This window comes from Acromyrmex echinatior, chromosome 1 (assembly GCF_024713525.1).
Source record: "Acromyrmex echinatior isolate Ae372 chromosome 1, ASM2471352v2, whole genome shotgun sequence".
Lineage (NCBI taxonomy): Eukaryota > Metazoa > Arthropoda > Insecta > Hymenoptera > Formicidae > Acromyrmex > Acromyrmex echinatior.
In genome coordinates this window covers 9,891,317-9,913,926 of record NC_141852.1, presented here as the reverse complement: position 1 = coordinate 9,913,926, position 22,610 = coordinate 9,891,317, and the positions used below count along the sequence as shown (strand labels likewise).

At 38.0% G+C, this 22,610-nt stretch overlaps 1 protein-coding gene across 8 annotated transcripts in view; it reads right to left on the bottom strand.

The window, feature by feature from the left end:
- LOC105145981 (uncharacterized) overlaps window positions 1-22,610 on the bottom strand; it is a 282,127-nt gene that overhangs the window by 127,683 nt on the left and 131,834 nt on the right. For all 8 annotated transcript variants that reach the window (XM_087409511.1, XM_087409501.1, XM_087409521.1 and 5 more), the window contains one exon: window positions 6,476-6,550. In XM_087409511.1, the coding sequence (XP_087265637.1) occupies window positions 6,476-6,550 (75 nt within the window). The remainder of the gene's footprint in view (window positions 1-6,475; window positions 6,551-22,610) is intronic.

Below are 22,610 nucleotides of genomic sequence, written 5' to 3'. Positions count from 1 at the left end.
CGACAAAATGTTTTCGGCTTTATTAGAGACAGAGAAAAAAAAAGAAAGAGAGAGAGAGAGAGAGAAGAGGAAGAGGAGGAGGAAAAGGAGGAGGAAGAGGAGGAGAGAGAAAGCACGGGACGGAGGCAAAAAAAAGAGACTCGTCGTCGGGCTGGCTTTTAATCGTCGTCGCGACGCTCCTTTTTTGCGTCCCTCACGCGGATGGACGCGCGCACCAGTGTTGGAATCCACTTTAACGGACCTCGCTAATTACCGAGCGGGTAGCTCCGCTTATTTGCCTTGACTCTGATTAACCTTCCACGTGGTGTTCCTCCCTACGCAACAGAAACGGAAGAGGGATCGAGAGGACTGACCGTGGGGAGGCGGTCATATATGTATAATCGCTTTATGCATGTTCCGCGTGATATCGCGACTGTGAAAATTTAACGCTTTTCGTTTGCCATAAGTCCCGTCGAATTGGATTCACGGTGAAACGATACACTTACATTTCACGATCATATTTTGTCATTATCACTATAAGAGTCGAGAGAAAAAAATAATACGTATAGTTGGCACATAAAAAATTATGCGAAATCGATTTCTAATGTCTCTTCTGTCACATAAATAAAAAAAAAATATCACAGTTTAATGTACATATTTTACGTCGCTTATATTGACGTTGACAAATTTATTTGAGCCTGAAAATAAATTAAAATTACATATAAAATGTTGCGCATACTGAGAAAAAAATGGTTGGTTAAATTACCATAATTTAACTATGTAATATTTAAAGTCATTTTGTATGTTAAACTATAAATATATTATTTCTGTAAAACTATAAATATAATTATAATTATTAACATTACAACAGTAATAATAAATAAAAATGGAGTTTCCAAATAATTATTTTGCCATGCAATTATAGTCACACAAATATCAAACTACTCTCTCAGTATATACATATAATGCAATAAGGAACATCAACAGAAAGTTCATTAAAGCCAGAATCGTGATTCAATACCGGCACGTACGATCGGGCCTCTTAAATGATACCCGCGACATTCGCTTATCCGTTTGGCGCGTTATACGCAAGGCAAATATCCGCGGGCGATATGATACTAAATCAGGCGTTTCGCGGAGAGGAAGAGGGATGCGGGAGACGTGGAGGACGTGGAGGATGGAGCAATCTGAGGCAGTGCACGATCGCGCGAAAATTCACCGCGTCGGATGCGCCTTATCTCAGCCGAAGAACGTGCATATCTGCTAGACGGTCAGATAAGGATGATCCACCACCTACGAAGCGCAAGCAGTCGGCGCGGCGTAGAAAATTATGTGTGCCTCCGTAAAAGCGTCGTGCCCTCGTCCACAAACATTGTCGAGTCCCTCAACGAAGGGGAACTCGTGAGGCAACACAAATGGAAGAGACCGGAGAAAGAGAGGAAAATGGAAAATCGACGACATCGTTCTCTCCCTCGTGATTCTCGATTTTACATTCGACTTCATACATTCGCGTTGAGAGAATAAATAACTCTTTTTTTCTATAATGTTCGTCTATCACCGAATTTTTCAGCAGGTTCATATAAACATGTGACACGGCATAAAGTTGTGAAAGTATACGCCGGAAAGTATTCGTCAGTGTCGATGGCCGGGCAACGTTTATCGCGTTTATCGTGTCGCCGATAAATTACCAAGAGCAGCCAGATATAAGCGTTACGGTCCATTAACCGGAAACTCCGCGTAATGCTCATCTCCGCGTAACGTTAATTTCGACGCGCGCGTGTTGTACGCGGAAATGGGGAAAAAATGCAGTTTTATTACAAAGGTACAAAACCGCTCACCAGGGACAAGAAACGAATTTCAGCGCTTCGCTTCGGGCACTCGCTCCGTCCCTTTCTCGCAACCAGCCAGTAAACGCGCATTTTTCTCGTCGTAAAATTAACTCTCTTTTCCACGCGCTCTCTCTCTCTCTCTCTCTCTCCCCCCCCCCCCCTCCTGTCTCTCCTATACTCTCTTCTATCCCGATGAAAAAGGTTATTCATATCAGGGGGCGCGTACCCTTTTCCGTTGCAGATTACTTCAAAGCAAATATTCTCCCTGCGTTCAAAGGAATTACAAAGCTATAACTAAATCCGTCGAATTTTTGCGTTGCAGTTTAAAGTAAGATTGTTGTGATATGAATAAAATGACGAGTCGAGAGAGAGAGAGAGAGAGAGAGAGAGAGAGAGAGAGACTAAATTTGTCGCGTTATCGTCACGCGTGCGAATCACACAATCTGTGTGTAGCAATCAAAATTATCGATGTTGTCGCATGAAAATTAAAAATTCCATTTTCAATGTTATCAAATTTAAAATATTTAAAAATTTATTTTTTACTACACTTTACGAAATTATTTTTTACTCTCTAAATCTGAATCAGTGAATATTTGGGACTGTGTGTGACATCAGTGATATCCACTGATTCCCAAGTATACTACTGGTAATCAGTGAATTCGTAATGGGAAATTCAACTAAAAAAAAAATGGAATCTCTTCAAGAATCCCTAACTTAGCTAACCTTACTTTAGTGTATAAGTTCAACGTATATGGTATTAGAACTGACATGTAAATATCGGTATAAGGTGCTTTCCAGCAAAAACACAGATGACACATCATTGTATCTTCTCGTTGTTTGCCAATGTTGAAAAAAGACAAAATGATCACTATGTTACATTGTATCTCTTGATGGAAAGTATTAATTATATGATACTCAAACTGCCTTTCTTTTCCAGTTGAATTTCACTAATTCAGATTTAGAGAGTACATAGAGTTGTTCGGTTCGATTTATTAGGATAAAAAGTTTGCAAATGACATACAACCTGAAGCGATTTGTATCTACATCGAAAATAACACTTTGACATTTATTTAAAGGACTACTACAGAACCCTTCGTGCCCAAAACCACAATGACCCCGAAATGATGTAAAATTTGATGCAAAACCGAATAATGGTAAGCAAGTTGTCGGAAATGACACCTGTAGCCAAATGATTTTGTTCGCTGACTGCGGAGAGTGCGGATCGTATTTACCTCCGGTTTACATCGGCTTAATGCCGCGTTGATATTCGAAATAATAGCGACTCGCTGGCATAAACGTGGTCCTCGTACATCGTAACACGGTATCCATGTAAGCGTTTAGATTTACTGTTTCCACTAGCCAGTGACCAGTGAACATGGCTTTGCCAACGTTGAGGCATTATATCTCTACTGAGCAGAACGATCCGCCATATTGTATTTCACTGTCATTTACTGAATATGTGCAAAGCCCAATAATAGTCGTAAATCTACCATTGAGCAGTGCAGTTACCCATTTACACTTCTGCAGGTTGATTAGAGCAAATCCTGATATTTCCCAGTTCAAAAACTAACGATAGGTATCACTTTCCAGCGACAATCAAATCTGGAAACTTCAAAATTGCTTTAGAAATTTGAGAGCATAGATCGCTGTGTATTTTCAAAAATTTTATTCTTAAATAATATATTACACTTGATTCAAGAAGAAAAATTATTCCTTTAACGACTTAATTGGTCCCGTTTGCATCAAATACAAAGTCTTACAGTCCCCTCGTAATCTCAACGGTCTTTACGCCATTGTCCCATAACACCCATGCCATTAACAAGTTTCGAGCTTCTTAGTTCACGACTCTCTAAAGCGTCGTGGTCCTGTGGCCACTTCAATCTACAAAGACGGTCCGCGGTCGTCTCGAAGCCGCCAATTAAGTTAGTTACCAAATTCAAAAAGTCGAAAGAAGTGATTTAACGCGGCGAATAACAAATAGCGGGTATTTATTGGCGTTTCACGTTCAAGTGAATTTCAAGGTTTAGAATGAAATAGACTAAAAGAATCAAAATAAAAAAATTCGCACAATAAATTTACAGATACCTACGAGTTATTTTTTTATAAATAATTGACGTTGTTATTCGTTGCTGTAGAAAAGCAACGATAATATTTTTGTCATGTTATAGAATGAAAATAAAACCTCGCAGCACTATTAATGTTTTTTCTATCAATGATAAAACTGACAGAAATAGATGAATTAATGTAAATATCCTAAATCAAATATTTACATTTAGCTAGAAAGCTAAGCAATTCATATGGATTAAAAGTATAATACATTGATAAAACGCCTGAAGCAAGTTAATAGATTTCATTTGTGTCTCACTCTTGTGTCTTTAATATCTTTGAAATGATAGTTCGCAGGCACAGAACGCTACCGTAACTCCTTACTTTGTGAGTCTTTTACGACATTGTCTCGCGCCGCTGACCATTGGCGAGTTTCGGACTTCTTGGTCGCTGAAAGGAAAGTCAAAGACGGTCCCCGGTGTGAGAAAGCCGCCAATTAAGTCAAAAGGGGGAAAGTCCGCCTTGGCAAATTCCGGACGCGCGTACCGCTGCGGTTCGTTTGCCATCGTCAGAGCGCGACCGAGAAAATACACTTTGACCTGGATCGACATTAGGGAGACGCGTACCCGGTGTCTCTTGTGTACTCGAAATCGAAGTTCGTGGTTGTCGGCTACAGCGAACTCGAGAGATTGTGTCCGTTCCTTCCTCGTACATTGGATGAGGGCAGATTTGCCTCGATAGAGGGCCAAACAAGTTGAACGCTGCTGGACAACTTTCAAATAGGACAGTGAGCTTACCGCAACACGGATTCGGCTGTACGCGCCGTTCGAAGAAACTACCCGCGTACCGTGCCTGCGTATTAAAGAATTATGTTCAAGTTTAAAAGGAAAGAGTCAAGTTTGATCGATTAAAGGAAAGAGAAAATTTCGTTCGCGTGATGGATAACAAATACATTTCGCTTTCCATCACGTTGTAAACGACCGTCGATAAAAGTAACGTAACTCCTTGTAAACTGATCACGTATTTTGAAAATAACATATGAGTGTTTCTATTCGTAACAGAGAGCCTTCATTGTCATTATAAGACGATCTGTTACCGAACCGCGCAGGAGCTTAGCGGGAGAAATAAGCTCCACCGGTATAACCGCTGTACAAAAGCCTCTTAGCCCCAGCTCGAGTAAGGGTGAAAGAGGACTAATTTGTCTATCCGAGCACAGTTGAGGGAGAACTGGTAGAAAAGAGCCGCGGTTATGAGTCTCGCTTGGGTGTGCAACACATCCGGGAAACCACTCGGCCATTCGGAGGAACACGAACACGCACCCTTGCACGTTGTTTTCACGATCATCATAATCCACCCCTCGACGTTGTTTTCGCACAGGTTCACGCCAGATTCTGAGCGACCGAGGTGGATTAAGGATTTTCCGGCTGCCTCTTGTGGCCCCACTACTGCTCGCCGTCAGTGACAGAAAAAAAAGAATGACCCAATTCAGGGTTTTTCTGGTTTTAGAGGCCGGCTTTTGCAGCTCGTTGCACAGCAGCGAAAGCAGTAACGGTAGTCCACTCGTGCAACAAATAGCCGTAATAGTACTGTTCGTCGCATTCGCGTAAAGTGATTCGTAAACATTCTTATACAATATATTCGGTTTTATCGTACATATAAATAAATGTATATTTTTCATTTATGTTAATGAATGTTATTTCCTTTTCATTTTAATACGTTACTGTATAGGAACGTTCAAAAGCTTCTAAACAAAATTAAAAGACCACTCCTAATTAGTAATAACATGTAATAAAACACAGATAACTATAAAAAAAATTAACACAAAGTTATTTTCAAAAAGATATTTCAAAGCCTAAAGACTTTTAAACTTCATCAAATTTCTCTGACAATGCTTCTCTCAATAGCCCTTTTAGGATTGATGTAAAATTTAAAAAAGTTTCCAATTTTTAGACGTAGAATTTATACATAGAATTAAAAGTCATTTTTAACTTTATTTGAGATTTTCTATCTTTTTTAAAGTACTATTCAAAAAATTGAGCTACATTGAGCTCCTTTCGTTTAATTATTGAAAATTATCATTAGATGTTCATAAATTCATAAAACATGTAAAAAATTAATTTAAATTCTATATTCTCTAAGTTATTTTTAAACTTAAATTTTAGATTATTATATCATTCTTAAATATAAATGAATCTATTAATTAACTATAATATTTGATTATTTTATATCACGTTTTTTAAAGTGGAAAAAGAAAATTATTTTTCTGTAGGTATATAAATAATATGTCGATATTAAAAATATCTGTATTAAAAATACAAAATTATACATATATAGAAAAATCTGCCACGAATTGTAAATTTGATTTAAAATATGCATTGCCTAAAACAAATACTGTAAAATGAGCTATGTGTAAAAATTCTATTTTATAATTAAAAATTAATGTTAATAAACTTAAAGGATTCATATAATAATTTTTAAGGAATATTGTTAAATTAGAAAGTGTGCCTAAAATCATGTACTATATTCTGATATGATATTTTCTCACTCTCACACAGACTGTCTATGTAATCTTTGATAATCGATTTAGTTATTGACAGAGAATTTTCGATAAAATAACTTACCACGCGAAGCACCGAGAATGCACGACTGTGGTAGCAAAAAACAAGTCAGCACCAGTGGCCAATTCATCTTCGAATCTGCAACAAAAAAAGAAACAGAGTCGTTAGACAACCTAGTCATTTAAGAATTATTTGTAGCGACGATATCGAAAGACATCAAAAAACAATATCAATCTAAAACACTTCATCGAAGTGTTGGAAATTCGCGCTCGAAAATCGCTATTTCCTGTTTTAATGAAGCTCGACAATTGTCTCCCAAATAACTGCTAAAATAGTTTGTACAAAGCAAACAAACGCACCGAGCAGCTATATCGGTTTTCTTCTTCAACCACTGAGGCTTATCCCGCCTTATCCCCCACAAAATCATGAGAAAAAACACAGCCGGTGCAAATTAATGCGTGCTACACTCATTTCCAAACAACGGCTTGGCACAATTATAGGGGAGCAGCCCCTACGTGTGTAATATTGATACGGAAGAGCGTTCCCCGCTAATCCTTCTTTTGGTCAGTTATAACCCGATACCGATGGACGTGCCCGCGGCTACGTCACGAAGGGAGATGGATCGTTTTCAGCACGATAGAAATTCAGAAGGATCGATACGCCGGTAATTCTTGTATCGGCCCCGAGAATAAGTAGCCTATTGACCTCTCGGGCACGTTCTGAAATTAGACCAGCCGTGTCGATAAAACGTACTAGACATTCTCGTGTTAAAACATCGTCTCGTGCGGCTCTAATGTGTCCCGATTTCAATTTCATCGTAGCATAGAGTGCTTTCCAATTGTAAAATTACTAGACATTTTCATGCACACGGTAATAGAAATTGCGTTCAAATTGCCGTAATCATCACATAACATTACATCCGTACTCAGCCCGAGGGCTATTAGTCGGCTATATAAACTTGTGTTTTCTGATAATTGCATTAATAATCACGGTAGCTATAAATAAATTTGGACGTTGGGTGGTTGGCATATTGCTATTTTTTATTCAATACAGGAGGAAAAAGCTATGTTTAAACTAATTCTATCCGAAACCGTGCATACGTTATGTACACATTCTGTTTCAATTGAGTTGTGCACAATGTTACACTTGTACATTCCAGTATACGTTTGTGTTAAGACGTATTAAGCAATTGGAAAGTACTCGCCACACTATAATAATATTTAGATTGTCCATCTTGCGCTGTTTGTATTCCACGTGTCTGTGTGCAGAATCGAATCATGCTGTAATATTTGTAGATCCAAGATCTCATGCCGCGTCCAATAAAAATACGTCGAGTGGCTTAGGGTGGAGACCCTTTATTCGCGTTCATCCGAGTCGTTCAGCGAACGGTCACCGACACTCTCCGGCAGACGAGGACAAAATCTGGCGAAATCTTATGAGACGGAGTTTGCATTCCAAGCAAATTTTCGAAAGCCGCATTCCATGCACGATAGGAGGGTTCGTCATTGTGTGAAGCAAACAATCTTCTTCTATAATAATAGTTATTCCCATCCCCAGCTTCCCCAAAGGAGCAAGCTAATGTCTGACAACTGGCTTTTATTGTTTTCATTATTTTAGCTTCGTCAGCTTAACTGAGCAACAACTAACTTTCCTCGGCTCTCTAGCTCGAGCTCGAGCTTACTGACTTACCAAATAAGACCGACAATCCGTGTTCATGAATTTTCGTAGCTCTGGCGTTATTCACCATGTGAATTAATCCATATAACAAAGAAGCTTACAATAACATTTGCAATGTTATTGAAATATTGTTAGAACGTTGCAACGTTGCTATAATATTGTTGGAATGATATGTGCTGTATAGAAAACGCGGAGAAAGCAAGAATACGTGACCGATGAAAACGGAAAGCAGTAACCATCAGAGTGAGATAAAGGGTGTGAAAAAATAAGTTGCCTTCCCCGGTCGCGCGTGATAAGATGAATAGATGTGATACGATGTAAAAGGATACGAGTACCGCGCGATAAAGTATGAGTGTAAATATGAAAACGTATATATGTATTATCACGCGATAAAGGCGCGAGATATATTAATGGTGTCGCCGCGGCATTAAGCGTCCGATGCAAATTGCAACGTCGGATAAATGAATTTACGTTTCCGTGAAGTGTTTTCACTCTTGGCGCGGATGCACTTCCGCCTGTAATTCTTTCGCGTCGATCCGGAATACATTCGCTTCTTACAATAGCCCTCGATTGATACAGGTACGTCACAATAGTTTTCAACGTCGCTCTATATGAATATCGCAGTCAATGGGCGCATTCAGCGGAGACGACAATTGAGTAGCACTTGAGCAGTAATGCAACCCGCTTCGCTGAATATCTCAGAGTATATACCGATCGTATTCAATTGCTACTCAACCGTTGTCTCAGTTGAATGCGCCCAGTGTAAACATGAAATGAGATTTGGCCAGCTGTGTTTAGCCTTGCGCGTACAATAGGAATATGGGTCCGAAATTCTAATACATAGTGAGCGCGATTGATGACATTAAAATTTCCATGAGTGACACGAAAAACAATAAAATACAGGAAGCATGAGAATTTGACGATTTTCAAAATGAAATAAATAATATAAAATATAATACAAGAGAAATATAGACAGTTGATTATTTCTTATTTAACAATAAAATGCTTTATTTAACAATAAAATACCATTTGAGTATATCTGAGTATATTTGAATAATGATTAGACGAAACAGGTCAATGAGTGCCTCACTGATTCTTTATTACGATTAATTTCTAGACCCAGTAATGAAATTAAAGCAGAAATAAGCAAAAACTAATTATATTAAAGAATTAATACTCACTGAGCTGTTTCATCTGCTGAATACAGCTATTATTCAATTATACTCAGACATGCTAAAATTATATTTCTTGTTGTTATATAATATTTAAATTATATTTCATATTACTCATTTCATTCTGAAACTCATTAGGTTTCCATGGTCCATCCTGTGTTAGATAAAGAAGTTCATCCGAAAAGGATTCTTTCATTAAGAACCCTTCATCTCAACTAGATCATTCTTCTTTTCAGCTGTAGATAAAATATGGTGACACGTTGTAGAGTCAATCATGAAAAACGAAAGCAGGTACACGAGCTCCGTAAAAATCTTGAAAATTCACGGAGCGAATAAAAGCTCATCATAGCGTCGCTCTTACTCTTTATTTTCATCGCTTTTCACACCTTGGCGAGTTGATATTCAGGAAATTAACATTTTTTTCTTTTTGTTCGTTAGAAACTTATTACAGAAAATGCTTGTTCCACAAGGTATCAAGAACAATGATCTTCTCAATACAGTTCATATTAACTTGCTAATTCGTTTCCCCATTTCTCTATTTAGTCTACAAAATACTAGCAATTAGCTTCATAGTTAGCTAATTTGCGTCAGAAATAAACTGCCGAATAATCGAGTATTCGCTGTAAAATCAAGATCATTAATAAAACGGTAATATTTCATACGTCGGACGATTAAACGTTGTACCCCAGCTTCACCACAAATACGAGGCGCGAGCGTTCTCATTTGTAATTATCAAGGGTAGACAGATGAAATCGCTCTTCATCGCGACGCAGGATTCTCAAATGAAATCCCGAGGTAACTTAGTTGGTATTAACATCGGGAAAACGGGCGTGACGTAAATAAAGAATCCCCGTCACGACATTACCTCTTGCTTCTCACCGTCGGAGATCGGCAGGGGGGTTAGTCCTTTTCTCGTCGTGCTATGATTTCTCGCGAACACAGAGGGCAACTAATATCCGCGCAGGAGCCTCTATTTTTCTTTATTAGCTCGTCGCGATGTAACAATGCCGGCGCACACCGCGCCGGTGTCAATGAAGCTGGCTTTTCGCAAACTCGCCAGGCAACCTTTCGCAAACCGAGCTGGGCCGCGTGGATGCGACCGAGTCACATCTGCGGATTCCCGCAGAATATCACCGTCGTCTGCGCGAACAAAGGGAAGCGGGAGATAGCGGTAGGAGTCGGTACGAGGGACGCATCACACGGGGTGGATACGGGGTTGGCAACCAGTGGGGAGGAAGGAAAAAGGAGAAGAGGAAGCGAGGTGGAGAGAAGCTCGACGGAAGGATACGAAAGAGGGTGCATCGCCTCGGGCATCTCTTCGTGTCGGTCTCTTATGTCCTCTACCCCGGTCCTTACCTCTTCCAGTCGCATCGTTGCACCCTCGCTCTCTGCACACCCCTCTCGACTCTCATCCTCCCTTGGCCGTCCCGGAACTCCTCTAAATAGCCATGTGACGGTACCAGCCACCGTATTACATTCCGTACACACCGACACCGAACGACAACGCGCGCATCATCAGTGTGTGGCCAAATGCTGACACACACACGTGCTTCGTCGTGTAGCAATACACGCGCACGGATCCTAGAAGGTTTCTGAGCGAGGGACGCTCAGAAACTAGAGTTCCTGATCCTGATGGCGCCTACGGGCATGTGCGCGAAGAAACGACCACGTCGTTGCAGGTCGTTCCACGTGTCTGCGCGTGTGTTTTTGTGCGTAGTTACGTTTTCACCCGCCACTCGCCCATCCCCGATTTCGGTGTTTTTTTTCAGCCACCCCTTACGCTGCCAGACGAACACGTAGAGTTGTTGAGTTTTATGATCGCGACGGAGGTATTTCGCGCGCAATCATGATTGTCGGTCACCAGTTGTTCGCTATCTTCGCGATCATACGCGAAACGTGAGTTTGTGAGAACTTAGATATTCGAAATGACATCTGCGATACATAGCCAGTATGAAGTTCGATGAAAATGTCAAAAATTCACAAGAGAAATGAGTATCGTTCGACTTGGAGTATCGTTCTATTATGGCCAGTTACTATTTTGCTATAATAATAGCGCATTATTTCGTAATAATAGCAAAATTATATATTAATGTCAGAAAGTTACATGGGGTTAACATCTGGTGGTAAATTCAAAGTATGTTCGATTATTGATGCATCACATTCAATTTATTCGAGACCATTATGCAAGCTATACCATTATTTACTTAGTGCAATATTAACTTGCCATCAGGTTACTAATTGCATTAATAATATATTTTTCAATTATGTCGAAAGAACAATTACAAGCATAATATTTGCATATGTTAATTAAGTTTGTTTCTATCAATAACCTAATATCTATAATAGTCGCAGTCTATATTACGGACACTTATTTTCCCGCGACAACAAAGTCGTCTGATTTAAAAAAATAACTCGTTACAATAACTCAACATTTTGGAAACATTAATTAAGAGCAAACAAATAAATTAAAATATCATTAGATTAAATTCAACACAGGAGCTATAATAATTGAAAAATAATATAATCTAAAATTATTACCAATCTGACTTATTTTTAAACTTTGTTGTATAAATTTGTGTAATTCGTTTTTCATTGGAGAGAAATGTGGGATAACTGTACGATATTACTGCAATTAAATATGTTTATTTTCGAAAAGATATCTAAAATCAATTAAACTATTCTGTATAAGATAATATTATTTATGCAAAAGACATAAATGATGACATAATTATAATTTCATTTAAATGAAACAATTATTATTAATACAATATTATTACGAATTGACATTTTAGATATCATTACAGAGATATTAACTTTCATACAGACATTTCTGCCACTTACAACGCAATTTTGTGAAAGCAGACGCAACTAACTGCGATTATGTGTTTGTATTTTAATTATTAAACTGATTATAAGAGAAAATTTTTTAAATGTCAAATTTTATCATCATGTGAACATACAAACGGAGAGAAATATTGACGCGATGGTTTAACAATTTAATGCACGTTATATATTTAAATTGCAAAATGCTTTTAAATTTAAAATATTTTTGGTTCCTATAAAGTAAGCCCTTTATACATATATGTGTGTGTGGCTTAAATCTTCACACGTATATAATATTATATTTTATTAATCCTATAGCAGACTTTATAAAAAAATGTACGTGACATACTTCCATATGTCGTGTTACAAATAAATTACACTCCGCTCGAATTCGCAAAAATCTGGACAAATTGATACCATAAGTTATTCCCCTTCTTTTTCTTTTCCCTTTCCCGTCTTTTCCTTTTTCCACGTCGATTCTCGAGGTATTCATTACCACCCATTGTTCGTACCTAATCTGCACCGTTAAGATGAGACGGTTAATATCTCATGCATTATCTCGAGGTTCCACAATCTGCCGGATATTAAGCATTCGATTACATCGTTGAATTTGCCACCCCCCGTAAATGCAAACAAATAATTCGATCACGTCGATATGGACATACACGGGGCACTTATGCCCTGGGCCCTTCGAGCACATAGTACTCACCAAGTCCATCGCGACTAGTAATCGAATAAAGTGCAACTGTTTACAGGTAATTCTCGTACAACGTTTAACCGGTAATTCGAGCTAATACCACATTAACAAATAATACCATGTCAGCGAGCGAGAGAGACAAGGTGGAAGAGAGAAAGAGAGAAGGAGGGAGGGGGAAAAGAGAACGAGAATAGAGGCAGAGAACACAAGTGGGTAGAACCATGGATGAGAGAGCGAGTTTAATTTGCAGATAATTACCTCGCCAGCTACTGAGCTCCATTGGAAGCGAATTGTAACAAAACCTTACTGCATCGATCAAAAATTATAGACAGAATATCGTCAAATGAATTTACAAACAAGTGGATTCTGTTTTATTTTCCTTCCAATGAAATCGTACGCGATGCAAAATTGATAAAGTTCTTACTTCACAAATTTTTCGCAAAATTTTCACTCCTGCACGCAAAATTGAGTATATATCGAAGTCACACGCCTGTCGAAATTAATAACTTTTTACTCGATATTTATGCGATTGGTAATTCGGAGCCGACTGGATTTCATTAACGATCGAAAAACAGCATGATATATATATAGCCCAGTTTCGATCGTGCATTAATTCTAACAGCACTGTACAGTAATAATCTGACGTCACGTTTCGGATCGTATCGCTGCATCACATTGCGTTGGGAATTTACATTGCGTGGCAAACAGCGTGAGATTTTCGCGATGGAATATGTCGTAAAAAAAATGAATTATAGCTCGCGGCTGATGTAATCGCAAAATGCTTGTTTTATACGAAAGTTTCGTAACTTTATAAACTTGCGCTTAATTTTATAATAATATAATAATATATTATAATAATACAATATATATAATATAGCACCTCACGTCTCTCATATATTTAAAAATAATTCAGTTATTTTCTCAATTATATCATCTGCCATCGCATTTCTTCTCTTTCTCTGTTTATACACTTTTAGTGTACATTGTGTTGACTAGAGAGATTCTTTTTTATCCTGAAACATGACTCTCGATGCAAGCATGTAATACTTTATCGTACTCATCCAACGAATATATAGATAGGAGCGAGTTGGAAGTGAAAAATGAATTACGGCTTGCGGCCAATGTAATCAACAAAATGGTGTTGGTTTGATACGAAAGTTTCATAACTTCACTTGCGCTTAATTTTATAATGATATAATAATAATGTATTATAATAATAACACAATATTTCATTTCTCTCATATATCTAAAAATAATTCAATTACATATATTATTCTTTTTCTCAATATTTATATCATTGCTATTTATATTTCTTTTTTTTTCTGTTTATATATTTTCGGTGTACATTGCGTTAACTGTAGAAATTTTTTTATCCTAAAGCATGACTCTCGATACAAGCATGTAATACTTTGTCTGTACTCAATGTCCGACTAATACATAGACAGAAGCGAGTTGGAAGTGAGTGTGCGTCGTGCCACTACCGATATCATACTCCAACGTATATGCAGGATGTACAGATTGAAATCCGCCCATCGATCGAGACGGCGAATTCCACGATACGGCCCGGTGGCACGTACGAAAAGACAGGAACGGCGCCGCGAACAGAAATACCAGAGTGCCATGGGAATCCTGCATTTTTTCTCGTTCGATATAGAACATAGAGACAGAGAGAGAGAGAGAGAGAGAGAGAGAATGAGAGTGTGTGTGTGTGTGTGTGTGTGTGTGTGTGTGTGTGTGTGTGTGTGTGTGTGTGTGTGTGTGTGTGTGTGTGTGTGTGTGTGTGTGTGTGTGTGTGTGTGTGTGTGTGTGTGTGTGTGTGTGTGTGCAAAAGAGAAAAGGAAAGAGAAAGAGACACGACCGGATATTCAATTAATCTTCACCGGAAATCGATTTTAGCGACACGCTGTACGCGCTCGCGTGCTTATATTCCTGAAAGTATATTTTTCTCTCATGTAATATCGGGGAATCGTGTAGAGACCGGTAGATGAGTCGATACTTCGAAGCTGTAACGTCCGATTAATTCCGCGGACACCCACGGAGATAAAACGCTCTGAGAATCGGGAACCTGTGCGTGTCTACGTCCGATGTTTCGCTACTCTGAATGCTCCGGGCGTGAACCACACACACAGTGAAGAGACATAAAATATTGTATACCGTAATAACGACTGCACTATCCTTTTCTCTTCCCCGGAGGGAGCTTCTCTCTATCGAGACGGAGAACCATGAAAAAGAAAATAAAGAATATGCGGGGTACTTTATGAAAAAAGTTCGAGGAAGGCTGTGTAGCGACTGCCATCGCGCGCAACTTCAAATTTGTGGCGAGATTCGGCGTTATAAGCCGCCGACGACGACGGCATGATGACGGCATTAGACGAGCGAGGGACACCATGGCGCAATAAAACGAAGATGAACGAGGCAGACGATGCCAAGGAATATGTTGCAACGATTGGAGCTATTTCCTCGATCGCTAGCGGTACTGAGAAACCATTTTTCATTATCGGTCTCTGATATTACGATTTCTATTGTATCCCGATCACAGTATATGATTTGCGCCCATAGAAATACTAGTTATTATACCTTTCGTAATGTTTACATATACAAATGCACCACAGACACCAAAAATGATTACAATAGATCCATCAGAATATTATATAATTTTGTCGGAGGGAAGCAATAGAATATGAAAGGAAGTGAACGCGAACGAACATGTTATTTGATAATCTGTAATGCTTATTGTTCCCTATACAATACTAAATTAGAATACTAAATATCGACTTTATATATAAAACGAGCGGTCAGTTATATGAATCGACTGTACTCACTGACTTTAATGAGATAACTTTGAAAAATAAAAGCGTGTGGTTTATTAATTTCGCGGGTATTGAAGATTGATTAGCAGATAACGATTGCATGTTACTTTTTTTGATTTTATCAGTTGAAAAAGGCTGGAATTACTTTCATTAATTTTTTATTGAACCAAGCCACTAATTATATTATTATTAAGAATTATTTTAATAAGTGCAATGATTATATATTATATTTATAAGAATTAAGGTTCCTTTATTTTATTAAAGATAAATAAATTTTTTGTAAAGAAAATTGCGGAAAAATATATAAATGTAATATAAATAACAATCTACAGTCACTATCATTTTTTATTCGCAATAAACAAGTAAAGAACGTATCAAATATATAATTGCTGTATATAGTGATCTGCGAAAATTTATACTTTCCATATAAAAATAAATATTATATAAATATGAAATAATTCAATAAGGTCAATATTTATATTTAACAATACAATTTTATAATTTAAATAAAAATTTTCTCATTTATTCAATTATTTTTAAAAATATGTCTTTTTATTAAAATTATTTTTGATCCAGGTTTGAAATCGCCGTTAAAACATTTTTTTTTATTACCAAACACAATGTAGAAAAATCTGCAATTTTTCGATAATTTTTTCATTTAATTAAAAAACATCTGTAATACATCCTTAATATTCGCTAATATAAATAATTACGTTTGTGCAATCTAAGTCGTAGAGAATGAGTAATACAAACGTATAATAAAGCCCGACCGTTCTCTTCTTCCCAACGTTTTCTACTGGCATCTCGTGTCGTGGAGAGCGACTGAAGAGAGATTAAGATAATATCTGAATCTTATGTCTCATTCTTCCAGCTTCCTTTAATCTCGGTTTAAACTGCACGGCTTTCTGTTAAAACACTCGATTTCAGAGCCTTAAGCTCTTTTAATCCATAAGAGAACATTACTCGTCGATTAATTGCATTAAATGCTTAATACTTTTCTCCCTAAAGTCTGTTAAATACTTTGGTACTTAGACAAAAATTCGATCCGATAAGACTTTAAAAAGCCGAGCATGTGCAGCGCGTTTTTGGAGTGAATTCACCGAGATGAGTATTAAGCTTCGTTCATTATCGCTTGATTAATAAATCATCGCTTAATCATAATTTCTTTTTAGACTTTCGCGCGATAAACTTTTATATCGTGCAAACTCGGCTCTTTTAAATATATTTAAAAATATAAAATATCGATAAGAAGTTAAAGTTATAAAAAATATGTCTGTACCTATTATATTATCAATATGTTGATATCAGAATTATTTTTAATATACAGCCTTGACTATAAGTACAAAGCACTCTCAAATTATTCCCTCAAAAGAGTAGTGGCGATAATAAAGATCATAGGATAACTAATAAAATATTCAAATTGTAAAAATAAATATTATTTTTCAGTGAAAAAAATTTTTAAATTAATTTTCCGATAAACATTTACGTCAATTTTTGAGGTGCTTCATACAGAGAAGGCTGTAGTAAATCTAAACATGATTTAGTTTACCTAAACGTGTAAACTCTGCACATGATACTTGAAAAACTTCGATTACCGTGAGCTCAATATTTTTGTATTAGATTTTTTGATACTATAAGCACCAAAATAAACTATTAAAATATCATATAACGATTGCACAACGTTCTGTATTGTAATACGGTAACAATAATAACAAACAGTAATAATAAAACAATCGCAAATGAAGCTAACGCATTTTGTTTCAGTCATATCATCGAATTTAACCCAAAACGTTGGACTATTTCTGAATGTTATTATATCGGATGCATTAAAACAAAAAGCACTGTCTGTACAATATTTATTCGATATCGATGAAAATCCATAAAATAACGGATCTCATCTGTTTGGCTTTCGTAAATGGTTTAAATGTCGCCATGCATTGAATACTGTACAAAAAATTTTTAACATTTCAAGTAAATGTAATATCTCGAGACGAACTGTTTTAATTGAAATAAAATTATCTCTCATAAGCATTCATATAATAGAAATTTTAATTTTACTATCTTAATATTTTAATTGGTGGTTAGAAAAAAGAAGTGAATCTACGGATTCGTAAGATGAATTATATTTTCATATAATTAATTGAGTTACCCATTATCGGAGATCGACTGCAAATTTGAATAATCTCGATACATATTCTCCATTTAATTACCTAAGAACACGAGTTTTAATTCACGAACTGCCGCGTTTAAGTCGCGCGTAAGTGCGCGGTGTGTCTCGCGGGATATTTTTATGTGTGCCTGAAGTTTCCTACGTGGCTCGATTTGTCAACCGGAACTTTCGCGCGTCCTTTTATACCTTTATTCGCCATTGTACTCGTTTTGTTGCACGACGCTTTGTATTCACGTAGCGTGCTATGCACACGAAACAAATCAGAGTGGCGCTAATGCGCGCCGAAGGTTCACGAATTTTTCCGTCGCGCGTAGAGAGCGACTCTTTCTCTCTGTGGATAAAAATTGGTAGAGCTCGAAAGATCGCCAGAAATGTGTTGTATGTAGGCGAACGCCACGCCGCCACCGCCAGTACTCGCGTACGTAGCCCGAGATAATGGCTTCGGCAATGATTTATTACCAACGTAGCCATTGTAATGCTCCGAATTACCGTTAACTCGTACAACCATCTGCCCACGAACGTTCTCCCATATAACTCTCGCGTAGCGAGAGCGTATTTGCCAATAAAAATAAAGCATAGGAGTTAAGCTAGACTAATCTGTTGTAAACTTGATTTTTATGTCTCTTGAATTAATGTAATAGCGCCAGATAATCGAGATACATAAAATGACCATTTAAAAAGTCTACGCGTAGAATTAAATTGCCTGCTGGAAAAGGTAAGAGGCATCGTGAATTTCTTTTTCTGTGTACCTTCCTTGTGTCTCCTCTTGTCTCCCTCTCCTCTACACAATTTCGCCCCTTGCACACCATGCACATATGTATCCACGTATACATTATAGATTCTGCAGTCAACGGGTTAACAATACCGTACTCTGACAAGAGCGATACATCGGTGCAAAGATAAGGTTGACCGGTGGAGTGATTTATTATCGCCGTCGTTCCATCGCAATAAATCGATTCACCATTGACGAATAATCGTAAGCACTTCGCCCGGCGTCAATGAGAGTCGAGCGAACAAAGGAACAAGAGACCCGCCCCTCCAGCTTCACTGGAAAATCGTAATTGAGCGCCAGAGACCTCATCGCCGGTATCCGCATTGGTATCAATTATCGCGCGGTATTCGCGCAAGGAAATTATCGTGCGACGGATAATAATTAATTTGCTGAAAGTGCGTATCGATCCGCCGATTTATATTCGCGATACGCGAGTTACAATGAAGTAACGGATTGGAGAAACTTCCTTTATGCTTCGCGCTATATGCGCAAACGCCAATGCGAAATTGGAGTATTATGGAGCCCGGCCTAGCGCATAATTATTCCTGCGCGGCACGTCATGATGCAGCAATTGAATAGCAATCGAATTGCGCCGGGATTACATGACCTGTGTATTAAACGTATCGGCAAAATAGAGAGAACCGACAGCCGGAACTTCGCCGGCGCGACATTTATTCGGTTAAAATACAACTGTGCGAATGGGGAGGGAGGGGGAGAGGCTTTTACATAGCTCCATTTAGCACGAGCGTTCTATTTAACATACAAAGCAGCGATAAACTGATCGCTGATAGTTCTTATTTCTATACCGGGGATTATATACTCGATACATTCATTTGACACGCGATAGCGATACGCGCGAGTAAATGAGCGCGTCCTGACGCGAAATCAGAATTTCAAAGAGACAAGTATAGGAAGAGAGTTTTAAATCAGGGATGAAGTGTCGCGCTGAAGAAAGTTCGTGACGCGATCGTGTACAAGGTATAATGCGAGCGTGCGAGGAGCAGTTAATCAAAGAATTAATCAATCGTGTCACGAATTGATCAATGTCGGACGCGGTATATTCTCGTTGCAGACAGAAGAGCCCGTCTGATCGATGTGAACTAATTTGCCGTGTCTCCCGACGTGACAGACCCGAGAGTCTATCTTCAGTCTATCTCCAAGTAATACCAGGATTAAGGATGAGCAACTTTAGAACGAGGGGCAAGCTCAGGAAACTTCCTTCTGTCTTGCTTTTACGTTTGTCACGTCGCACGAATTCAAGAAAATATATGTGGTTGACGTGAGAAATGAGAGAATTGGCGATTGCCGTATCCGGCCTCCTATATTTCAGCGATCAAGAGCGCGGTGTCGAGTAGTAACGTAAACGGCGCCACGGGACTCATCGGTGTCGCTCGTAAAAATCGAATAAAATTATTTACCCTCGCACGCGATTGCGTCGATGCAAACCGTCTCGATCGATGCAATATAAGCTAATGACACGTTTCGCAACTTAAGCTCTACGATTTTCTTATGATAAAGAGTGGCGAAAAAGAAAAAACCTATGAATACCAAATTCAACGTATAATAGAAAAACGGTTTTGCTGAAGTATTATCTAATTAAAATTTTACAAGATATAGATTTAATAATTAAATTTACATAAGAGAAAGGCTAAGGAGTCAATGTTAGTTGATAAGTGCTTACAATTAACCAATGTTAATCGAATCTTGATACACGAAAAAATACAAACGTTTCGTCCTATAATCAGATCATTTTCAGTGTGGAACATTATAATTAAAATAAAAATAGAAATAGCAAAGATAAAGGAATCATAATAAATGTCGTTTACATAAAATAGTTAAATAATTTAAATGTAAAAACGGTTAGACATGTCATCATAAATATTTTGTGATACAATTTTTACATACAATTTCTATAGACTAAGTATTTAACATTAAAAGAGATCTCGTGCTAACCGACATAATTATATTATTGTTATCCATATGATTCTTGTAGACCTCATGACTATTTGCGTTACAAATGTACAATCAGAATCACCATCGTGTAGACGTGTCCAGATAAATTGACGTCGATTATCGTCGCAACTTTGTATGCTATCGGTCAGTTGCCCATTCAAACAATGATTGCAATCAATTCACAGTAATACATGTGGTACATTTTTCTTGGATGGTTGCTTAATTTGTAATTGTCTCTCAGAAGTACAACAACAGCAATCTATATAGATTAAAAAAATAATCTTATTAAATCATTTAAATAATTAGCAATCTAAAGTATGATGGACAATGCTGTAAAAGTTTTAACATTCCAGCAACCAGTTTGAGCGTCTTAATTATATTTTGATTGTCCAAAATTATTTTCAAATCTACCCAGCTAAATTTTTAGATATAGTTCAGCGAAATCGTCCTTTCTGTGTAACGCTTTTCGCTAAGTGGACACAATCTGTACGGGAAAGGCAGCGTCTACAGATAGAGTGGATAGATATAGATAAACACACAAGCGGATAAACACATAAGCGTGTCACACGGATGAAGAAACGTACCCGCAGAATTATCCCCGTAACCGATCGCATCTGTCAAATTACCGGTCTTCCGTGTCGTGGCCGAGAAGCATTCGCTATCGTCCTGCATGTTATCGCACGTACGTACGTATATACGCACTACGCAGTGTCCTAACGTGCGAGGATAATTGATCAAGATATTTATTGACGGCGAGAGCGAGACGCTGTGCGAAAGGGTAAATCGGCCACGCGTTCAAGAGGATGTTCTCTATTCACGCATGCACAACACACTCGGTAGTGGACACCGTTGGAGAGCATGTGAAGGGTGAGTGAAAGTGATGTGTTGTCCGTGCACGGTCGACGCAAGGGACGTTTACCCACTCGCTCTCATGTATTTCTCTTCTGTCTGTGTTGCGCAATACTATCGTAAATACAGTCCACACGTCTACGTTGGTTCGCAGACATATTCGCACTCTCTCTGATCGTAGCAATGTTGCTGTAGTCACGTGTTCACATGGAGACGCTTCTCTACCCCGAGCGATAAACGTTGCGCGCGCGCAAGAGTCGATGAGGAGGCGAATCCCGATGACGGGGATTCGTGGGGAATACGGGATAAACGGAGAATCGGCGAGGAACACAAAGCCCTCTCACGCGCACAAAGCGAGAAGAGGATCGGCGGAGAGTAGCCAGCCGGCAGAGCGAGAGTGTGGGACAGCTCGTGTTCATAACGCGACCCCGTATCGACTGATCCAATTTGACTCCCTCTGACACGGTGTACACTGTGGGGTGTACCTATATCCGCGATAACGCCTAATCCCTAATGTCCGACCTAAGCCTTTGGACAGGCGATTCAACCCGGCAGTTTACCGCGGCGAAAACTTCCACCGGCGTATGTAGGTCGATCTCTTACTCGATGATGGCATTCTGATCACGGAACGTGCATTGAAATTTTAATGGATCACGATGGGTCGGAGACGATTTATATACGGTTTGCTAATAAATCGACAAAATTATTCTTTCATTTCTTGCGGGAGTGCATGATTAAATCAGTAAATTATTTATGGGCTAAGAGATAAATTTAGAATCGTAAAGTATCAAAGAAAGAAATTAATAAATACAAAGATTTTTTTGCGAGAAATACTAGACAGACCAAGTGTGATCATTATTGACTGTTTCTATGTTTTAAGTTAATTTCTTATGTAAAAGAGAAATAATCTTGGGTGCAACTTGATGTTTACAAACACAGTCTGTTCTCGGGAGTCATTATATAATATAGCAAAAAAGAATATAATAATTAAACACTTAACACTCGAGACATTATCAGCTAATTCTGAATTTCTTACTTTCCAATAATTATGTCTTTTTTTTACTAATGAAATATTTAGTTTTTCAATTAAACGTAAATACTTATGGCAATCAACACCAATTCTTCATATGTATTAGGTGTTGGAATTAATTCGTAGCGTTTTTTAATGAAAGAATGTTATTTATTTCACATGAGCATTAAAAAATACATTAATGAAAGTACTTCCCATCACTTGTAAAACGCTACGAATTAATTCCAACACCTAATATATATAAA